Source organism: Phymastichus coffea, unplaced genomic scaffold, assembly GCF_024137745.1.
Source record: "Phymastichus coffea isolate CEN01 unplaced genomic scaffold, Cenicafe_Pcof_1.1 PCOF00001, whole genome shotgun sequence".
Taxonomy (NCBI): Eukaryota; Metazoa; Arthropoda; class Insecta; order Hymenoptera; family Eulophidae; genus Phymastichus; species Phymastichus coffea.
Genome location: NW_026706812.1, coordinates 14,777,704 through 14,787,930, shown reverse-complemented (window position 1 = coordinate 14,787,930; position 10,227 = coordinate 14,777,704). Strand labels below are relative to the sequence as shown.

The 10,227-nt window shown below is 32.3% G+C and overlaps 1 protein-coding gene across 9 annotated transcripts in view; it reads left to right on the top strand.

Annotated features, from left to right (window-relative positions):
* Positions 1 to 502: 502 nt before the first annotated feature.
* LOC131663027 (TBC1 domain family member 22B) overlaps positions 503 to 10,227 on the top strand; it is a 224,426-nt gene continuing 214,701 nt past the window's right edge. The window contains exons 1-3 of one of the 9 annotated variants that reach the window (XM_058933515.1): positions 503 to 675; positions 2,062 to 2,247; positions 2,314 to 2,816. In XM_058933515.1, coding sequence (XP_058789498.1) covers positions 2,174 to 2,247; positions 2,314 to 2,816 — 577 coding nt within the window. In that variant the 5' untranslated portion in view covers positions 503 to 675; positions 2,062 to 2,173. Of the gene's footprint in view, positions 988 to 1,087; positions 1,596 to 2,061; positions 2,248 to 2,313; positions 2,817 to 10,227 lie in introns of those variants that run through there. The other 8 variants (XM_058933241.1, XM_058933335.1, XM_058933657.1 and 5 more) reach the window with 8 other exon arrangements.

Genomic DNA, 10,227 nt, shown 5'->3' with positions numbered 1-10,227 from the left:
GCGCAGTGAGTGAACAAGTGAGAGCGATCGGCGAAAGGCTTCTTTTATACCCACGCTGCCGAATCCTTCCCTAACTAACTTGACTTAAATTATGACACTGATTCATCGAAAGTTATTGGGTCAAATCCTGATTCATATATGGATTATAGCCGGTTTACAGAGTCGGTATGCGGAACGGATAATACAGCGGAGGCATTATCGTGTTCTACGATATTGATAACGGATTTGACGGAGGATACAAAATCGATGATTCTGAATGACAAGTACACTATCGACTAAGTAACTTTACAACAGTAGATACAAAAAAGTTTGATAGTACAAAATACGTGTACATATATAGACATATATCCACCCATGTGATTCACGTATATTGACGTCACACAAGCAAACGCTAGAGTATACTCACGTTGTTGCTCCAGCTTAGGCAGATTCTTATTCGGCAATTTTTGAGCTAGATTTTGGTGCGGGGGGGGGGGGGGGGGTAGCAAGGGAAACTAAAGCAATGCGTGATTGAAATTAACATTACGAGCGCTTGCAAAATATATAATATTACAAAATTTATTGCACCTTTCGGAGACCAGCGGTGGTTAACGGACAATTTGTGAACGGCCGAACTACCTGTAACAAATAACAGCAACAACTATAATATAATAAATTAGTGTTACAGTCTAATCGGTTGGCGTAACTGTACTCATAATTTGAATTCTACGATTGCACAATGCAAGAAGCGAAAATCAAACTGATTAGAGCTCATCAAGCATTAATTAATCAAATGAACATTTTACATTATCTTAATATATATTTGTATTGACAGTGGTAACTAATTTACTATCATAATTTACTATTACCTGCATAATTTACTATCTCATCCTGCTTGATCACTGTGACTTCTTAGCTTTTTGCAAATTTACCAGGTTATGCTGTTTATACAAAAGCATTTATATTATCAAAAACAGTAACATGTATTAATGGTTTTTTTGTGCTTTTGTGAGTATTCTATTTCTTTTGATCATTCATTTTAAGCCTCTCTAATTGTTAGATTGTGATACTATTTCACGTTATTATATTTTCTTATCTGTATAGTAGCACGGGTATGCTATCAGCCAGTAGATGTTGTGTATTGACATTGCACAGAGTATGACTCGACAGTTGTGGTTTTTATTTCATACATTTAACTAAAAAAAATAAAATGATTCAATAAACACGAAATATCAAAACAAGCTAAATAACCAAATAATACTACTCGATTTTTAAAATTAAACTTTTCATGTCATACATTTATAGTCAGTGTATTCACCAATCTAACCTTATATTTCTGTTATATCGCAATATCAATCTATTTCTATCTGTATATTTGAAATTTACACAGGCAAGATAGTTATAAAAAAAATGTCTATTAACACTTCTTCAATAGAAATTGATTTCTGTAATAGAAAAATATCATCTACATTCAGTGACAATTATTTATTAGATTATCATGACAATTGGATTGTGAAATACAAAATAGCTAGATAGTAATTTATTAGTTGGTGCAAATTCACTCATGTTTACTATTTACAAGAAAAATGTTTTTAAACAAGAAATAAAATTTTATGGTATTTTTATATTCTGAACATTGTATCATTTTTATCTCACCATAAAAAATTGTTTACTGAACAATTCACCAATAAAATTGAATAGTATATATTATATTTTCAATATTTATATCATTCAAGTATCCTAATCAGAATTGCATAATATGTAGAAGAAGTATTATTATATTAATAAAAATAAAATACATCATTCTTGCCTATTTATATATTTTGAACCAAACAAATTTATTGTCATACTAATCTGATAAAAAATTGATTTTATTTTTATATTGTATATGTATATTATTATATATATTTTTGTAGTATATTCAATTTTTCTTGTATCATTATTTTTCCTTTATTTTCAATAGTATATTTCTAATCTTATTTTGTTCAAATATAAATAACTGTTTTATATTTGTGTACAATTTTCATGTTGGCTTATAATTTTTATGTAATATACATCACTCTAATTTTTGTTTATTTTTAGATTTGTAGAAAATTGTAGAATATTCAACTTCAACAACAGGTCTTTCCATGTTGTTTGATTTAAATTGTCTATAGATTTTAATGGCAGATGTGTAAAGGTATACTATATTAATATGGAAAATAGTCGTCATCAAGTTCAAAGTCATCATTCATTTTGGAAGAAAAATTCTAGAGCAGTCCCTGGCAGGTAAAACTACTTTGATATTATTTTGAATTCACTTTTTTTCCAATGTCGAAATGGCTTTGCTTGTAGACCAAGTTTAAAACAAGAATCGAAACAAGAAAAAAGTAATACTTTTACGAATTCAGTTGGAGGATCAGGAAGTATTGGTGGTCCTACATCTTTTCAAGATTTTCAAGAAAGTGTTGATGATGCTTGGGACTCAGGGGATGATGAGTTTTGTGTAGTTTCTGATGTAAAAATATCTAAAAAAGTTAGCCAATCAGCCGCTCTAAGTGTTATTAATTACCACAGATCATCGACTACGGGTATGTTACCACCACCACTCAGCAAGAAAGCTAATCAACAGGAAGTTATTTCTGAAGAAAAGAAAACTGTAGCTTTACAAAAATTAGTTGTACATCCTCATTATTCACAAAATGCCAATTTCATTGTCAGTGCCTCTAAAACTGATACTCATGGAGAAGCCAAGTTTAGTGTCAACCATGAACGTCATACTCAATTTCCTGGCAGGCCTCAACCTATGCGGCAAACTAATTCCAGTTCTAAATTCTTTGTACCTTCTAGAGAGCAAGGTAATTACCACAATTCAATTTAGATTTTTTTAAACATATTTTTTAATGTGTTCATAACAAAAATTTATCAAACAAGTTCTACTTTATACACACAGAAATATATCTATATACGAGATGATTTAAAAACATATGTAAACTTTTATGTCGTCGGATTCATCTCGAAAAAATACATAAGATGTAATTATACAAAGATTTTTATTTTAAGGGAGTTAAGCATCTACAAGAATTAACGAATAAAAAATCTTCTATAAAAACCCTGTTTCTATAAGAGATTTTCCGACTTTTATTTTACGTTGCCACAAGCAAATTGTACACGTGGCCTTATGCAAAATCTCGGAGTTGTCCGTACAACATCGGTGATATCTTTTTACTGACGAACAGATAATCATATTAAAATAATAAAAAATTAAAATGTCTAGGAATACTTATCAACTTTATTAACATACGAAGGTGGGCTTTAACAATATAATAATAAATACGATAAAATTAACAAAAGACTGTGTTTCGTGTTTTAGGTTACACATATCGCATTGTCGCATTCGTAGGTTATGTGTACGAAATTTGAAATGTATGCGTTTTATCTGTTTAAAAATTCTTACTAACTAATGATTAAAATTAGTTGTTTTTTTTAAAAATCATATTTTTGATAAATAAAAAACAATATAATTATTCGTGTAAAAAACAATTGTAGTAAGCATGTACGAACAACTTTATTTTCATACATATATTGATAATATAAAGTTTTATTCAATGCCATAATAAAATTAGGCATATTTCAACAGTCCCAAATTATTTTTATAGTTTTTGTCACAAAAATAATACATATTTACGAACTACATTCAAGTAAATTAGTATTCGGTTTTTAAATAATCATAGATTTTAATTTTTGCTTTCTTATTATTAGTCACAAGAATTTTTTCGTTTTCGTCAGCACCTAATAAGCGAGATAATCTATCAAAACCCTGTTCTATATATGCATCGATAATTAGAACTACCGTGGTATCACAAGCAGTCATTTTTTTCTCATCTGGGTGGATGTTCAGCTCTTCAACTGATATAATTTCATATTTGAACTGTATTTTTTCTAGATAATGTCTGTTTTTCTTTTGCATCTTGCCATGTTATAGCTGCTATTATTATCTCCTTATCAGTAATTTCATACTTTGCCATAACTTAATCTCAGCGTCGCTTAAAGCATCATGAGCTTTGCAACCTTTCATTTTTCATTTAGCAGCAATATTTTTTAGTTTGTTGCAACCTGCTGTTTTGACTTTAGTAATATTTCTAACTATTGATAGAGTATCCAAAAATTCATGAACGAGAGACTGAAAATATCAATCTAAGTATATTTTTTAATAGTTTTCATTAATCTCTGAATTGTGTGTCCTTAATACATACGGTTTATTGAAGCTATATAAAAATTGATACAAACCTATAAGTGCTTTTTGTAAATAACCGGTATCCACAACTTTTCCATAAAGCAACAAATTGCCGTTAGTAAATGTTAGTCCGTGCACTTGACTAGATTGATTCCAGATTGCTTGACCAGGTTTTATGTACGCGCTCAATTCATAATGTTGATGTTGTGCTGTTATCTGGAGAATATTAGTCACTAGACAAACTACCGGTTTTAAAATCAAAGAATACTAAAATAAGCCCATTTTATATATTTAGAGAAATTACTTTGATGCTACTGTAAATATAGTCATTTATAAAAGTTTTAGATTTATAGGTGAGCCCGTCAAGTAGTTTATACTTTGATTTAAGCTCTACTTTTTCTGTCTAAACTATATTCTTGAACTCTAGAGCGAGGATTTTTTTGTATTTAATATTAGAATTATCCATGCTCATATAGTATTCTTCAAGTATTTTTAGAAGGAGTTAATGGAAATCTAAGTAAAAGCTCTATTATATAATGTTCTCCTTCATTTTTTTTCAATACTATTAACTTAACATGAAGATTGTAAAAGAACAATGTACTAGATAATTTAGATTTATCTAGCAACCATCGTATTGTAACTTTCATTAGCGTTACTTCATACTCCTCTCAATAATCCAACAGATTTATCTGCTATACCGTGAAAAATTTCAATCAAAAAATTAAAAAGTTGAAGATCTTCAAATCTATTCTAGTTTTACAATCATTGAGTGCTTGTAAGACTCTGGATTCTTTGAATACTGGCATTAATCGCTATAATTAGCATGCAAATTAGAACCGTGAAATGTTATATTTCTAGTAGCGACAGATAAAGCAACGACATTTCTTTTGTTCTGTGCAACATAGTAGGTGAAGAACTTAGTTAGATATCTTATTGACGCAGCATTCAATTCCTTGTATTCTTTTACACTTTTGAGAAGTATTGAAGTAATTATATTAGCCGTGTAGTTTACACGATCGTGTTTTATAATTTTGTAATCTACAGCATTGTGCGCTGCCTGAATTGCTGAAGAGTCACAGTCAACAATAAAGATTCCAAGCTGGATTTTGTAAGCCGATAGAATTTTTTTATATTTGCCAACGAGTCATGCAATAGATTTGGACTCCATGCTTTTGGTAGTATCGTGATAGTTTAGTTTATAGTCGTAGTCACTTTTGGAGTGGCCACGATCACATAATCGGTATTTGCAAATAAAAATCACTTGCAACATGACTTTCCCAATAAAACCCTATATTTTCATTCATACTCGATAAGATATTGTAACTTCTTTCTGTGATCCTTTTGTTGGCCATCCCATAACAATGGATTCTGTAATTCAAACGATATCGTTAGACATAATGTTTTTATTTTCTTCGTTATCTTATGAAACAGCAGGAAATAAGAAATTTTTCTGTAAATGCTCCGGCTTGTAAAAGTCAGAGGATCACAGAAATTAAGAGAAATAAAAGATACGAGGTCTGTCCTAAAAGTATCCGACCTACCTCCATTTCTCAGCGCTTGATATAACCTTTGTCATCTGGGGGATGGCATCCTTCAATGTAATCCCCATTTGATTGAATAAGACGCTCATATCGATGTTTCCACTTATTAAAGTACTTTTGAAAGTCAGACTTTGGAATCGCTTTAGTCGGATCGATGTCCCTTAAGCGGTATTTCAATCAAGGAAACAGCCAAAAGTCGCAGGGAAATATATCAGGACTGTATGGAGGCTGACGGCGCTGCGTAACACCATATTTCAGTAAATACTGCTGCACAAGGTTTGATGCGTCCCTGGAGCATTGTCGTGATGAAAAAGCCAGTCACCGGTTTCCCAAAGTTGCGGTCGTTTTCTCTTGATTGCATCACGCAATCTTTTCAAAACTTTAACGTAGTACTCTTTGTTGATTGTCTGGTCTGTAGAAGTATATTTGTGATGCACAACGCTTAAAGAAACGCTAAGCGATACGCAGATGGGATTCAGGAAGAAAAGAGGACGCAATATATATAATAAAAACAATAATAGGGAAGGAAATAAGGGGAAAAGGAGGTAACTGTTTGTATTCTTTGCCGACATGAAGGCCGCTTTTGGCAAGAGAAAGAGGAAGAAAATATGGGAAAAATGAAAAAGAAAGGGATAAACAGAAAAATTAGGAAAAGAACAGAAAAATATATAAGAAAACAGGGCGTAAGGTAAAAGTTGGAGAAGAAATAATTGGGGAGTTTGAGACTTACAAAGACGTGAGGCAAGGGTACCCTTTGAGCACCACGCTATTTAATTTTGCCTTCGCCAACCTGGAAGTGAAGATCAAACAGGTACATGAAGGAGGGGTAGTGATAGGAAGGAAGAAAATATGGACATTAGGATATGCAGATGATATAGTGATGATGGCAAAGAGTGAAAGTGGAATGAATGCAATGCTGAAAAAATTAAAAAGATACCTGGAAGAAAGGGGATTAGAGCTAAATGTAGGAAAATCAAAATAATGAAATGCAGGAGAGGAGGAGAAAGGGGAAAGGAAGAAAAATTCGAATGGGGAGGTGAGAAGATAGAGATGGTTAAAGAGTACAACTACTTGGGATATGTGATAAGCAGAAATAACGGAAATAAAAAGCAGATAAAGAAGGTAGAAGGGAAAATACATATGGGATTGGGAAGACTATGGGGGCTAGAAGAAAAGCTATTTAGAGAAAATTGGGAGCTAAGGATGAACCTGTTCGACGCACTGACGAAAAGCGTGATTATGTATGGAGCAGAAATCTGAGGATGGAAGAGATATGAAGAAATAGAGAGATTACAACTTAAATACATAAAGTGGGTATTGGGATTAGATAGAAACACGCCAAGTTACTTAATACGATGGGAAACAGGAAGACAAGAAATGAAAGAAACAGCATTAAAAAGAGCAATGAGGTATGAAAACAAAATAAGAGAAGAAAGAGATGGCTCAATAAAAAAAGGAGCATGGAGACAACTAAAGAAAAGGGAAAGAAATGAAAAAGATAAAAAGGGTAAGAAGGAGGAGAGAGAGGAAAGGCTGGAAAAAAGTAAAATATACAGAGAGAGAGAAGAGGGAGATGAAATGAGGGAAGAGTTTTGGGAAGAGATAAGAGATGAGCTGAAGAAAAAAGATGAAAAAGAATTAGAAGAAAAGCTAGAAAAATCAAGATACATAAATGAGTGGAAAGAGCTGAAAGAAGAAATGAAAAGGTATAGATTAAAGGAAATTCAAGGAGAGGGAAGAATAAAAGGCCTATAAATAAAAGAAAGATTTAGGTTAGGTCATGAAACGAGAGGAAGCAGATATTGGGAAAAAGAAGAAAATAAGAGATGAGGAATGTGTATGAAAGAGGAAGAAAATTGGAAGCACTTAGTAGAAAAATGTGAATAAAGCAAAAAGAAAGGAGAAGAATGGGAAAAAATAATAATAGGAAGCAAAGAAAAGATAGCGTGGATGATGGAGCTAAAATGGAAAAGAAGAAGAAACGAAGAGGAGAAAGAAAAAGAAAAACAAGAAGATAAAATTTTAAGACCATAAGGACAGACGGAAACAGAAGACAGAGACGCAAGACTCGCAGACACATCTACATACGCACACATACAGACAAAACACGCACACACACGCAAACACACATACACATGCACATACACACACAAAACATAAGTACTAGCAACTACACAAACGAGAGGAGGCAGGTATTGGATGATGGAGCAAAAATGGAAAAGAAGAAGAATCGAAGAAGAGAAAGAAAAAGGAAAACAAGAAGAAAAATTATAAGATACTAAAGAAAATAAGTGAGGCTGAGGAAATGAAAGGCAGAGGGAGCAATTGGAAATGAGAAAAAGGTGTCAAAGCCCTAATAAGGAGAAAGACAGATGAAATGATTAGCAAAAGCAAAGGAAAGGCAAAGCTGAAAAAGCAAAAGAAAGTAGCAAACGAAGAAGTCGAAGAAAAATAAGCAAGAAAGAGAAAAACAGAAGAGCGGAAAAGGTAGATCTCGGAGAGAGATAGGAAGAGAAGATTAAGCAAGAAAAATTGGGAAGAAAAGCTGAACAGTCAGCTTTTCTTGCGGCGCAGAAGTCAGTGACACCAGATTTGCAGACACACCTACATACGTACATATATACACAAAAAACACACACACACATACACACACAAAACACATACATTATCAACTACACAAACTGGATACGAGACACAAATAGTGAAGTAAGAAATGTAAACCAAATGTAACATAAGTTATAAATAAATAAATATATATATATGATTATTAATAAATAATTTCTGAATAGAGTCTGGTAAAAGAGAAATATGCTGTAGAAATTCGTGACGAGACTGATCAAATAGACCTGATAGATCAATTTGATTGATAAATGGCTTAACTCATAATCGATAAAATTGTCGATAAAATTGAAATTACACTGCCGGTCAGTCACTTTTATCCCTCTCGAGCAAAATTGCTTGAACTTGGAAGTTTCATATTTTTGGTCAGAATCAACGTACAGAGACGAGTAGGAGCGCATTTGGAAGCTCTTTTCAAGAGCTTTTGAATAGTATGCAACGCAAAATTTTTGAAATCGGGTTTCTAATTTTTTCAATCAAATATTCATCAATGAAAATTCCGAAATTTTCAGTCTATCTTTGATAACTTGCCAATTCTAGGGAAAAATCCCACGAAAATTTTGTGCACAGCATTTTCTTCCTTTTTCCAAACCCTATCCAAATCAATCGTCCAAAAATTTCTTCCATCAAATATGACCCTTTGTATGAGAAATTTTCTTGAAAATTGACACGTTTTTTCAACTTTTTATAACTTTGTAAATAAACATCTTAGAAAAAAGTATACATAAAAGAAAATGTTTCTTTTTTCATGTAGAATACTGTAGAATTTTTTCAGATTAAAAAAAAAAATATTTTTTTTATCCATCTTCCTATGGTCGGTCAAAAAAAAAAGTAAAATATTCATCTGCAACGTGAAATTGTCTTTTTATAAAATAAAAATTGCAGATTTCAAAAACTTGTTATTCCCATTTTTTTTCCTCACAAGAACGTTGTTTTTCAATTATTTTTCATCGCTGTTTTTGTAGCAGGTACAAAAAAAAATATATATATTGTACAGGAAACGATAGTAAATATACGTGTGTGTGTTCACATCCAGTAATCACAGGCTTATTTAGTAGGTACCCAACACGCTGTATACTCAGGTGTTTACAAATAAAGTTATATACTAACGCTCACCATATGAAATGTGGTATCTTCTTAAATATTTCTGTGTCTACGACTATGAGCAAACTAGTCGATCGCGAGCGTTTCAAGTGTGAACAACTGTTTGTGTAATGTATAGTGAACATGGCAAAATCGAAAAATTTGTCCGTGCGTGAACGTAATAAGATCATTGCCCTTCATGAACTGCAAATGAGTAGTCACGCTACTTCAAAGCAGATGAAAATAGACAGGCGCATAGTGTCTTATAATATTAAAAAGTTCTATACATCTAGAAGTGTCGAAAATAGGCAACGCAAACCAAGAAGAAAAACTACTGCCAAAGAAGATGACTACATTTGTCGAACAAGTTTGCGTAATCGAAAAGGCACTGCCTCTGAAATTACCGCATATATCAACAAACATTTAGAAAAACCTGTGAGTGTGAGTACGGTAAAGAGACGTTTGCGAGAGAAAGGACTTTTTGGTCGAGTTGCCGTTAAGAAGCCACTTCTACGATGTGTAAATAAAAAGAAACGCTTACAGTGGGCAAAATGTCATAAAAATGGGACTATTTCTTATTGGAAAAATGTTCTGTGGTCTGACGAGTCAAAATTTGAAATTTTTGGAAGTAGAAGAAGAGTGTATGTAAGAAGACGGGTTGGTGAGAAATATAATAGTGATTGTTTAGTTCCAAGTGTGAAGCATGGTGGTGGTTCAATTCTGATATGGGGTTGTTTTGCTGGATCAAAAGTAGGTGATATTGTGAAAATTGATGGAATCTTAAAGAAA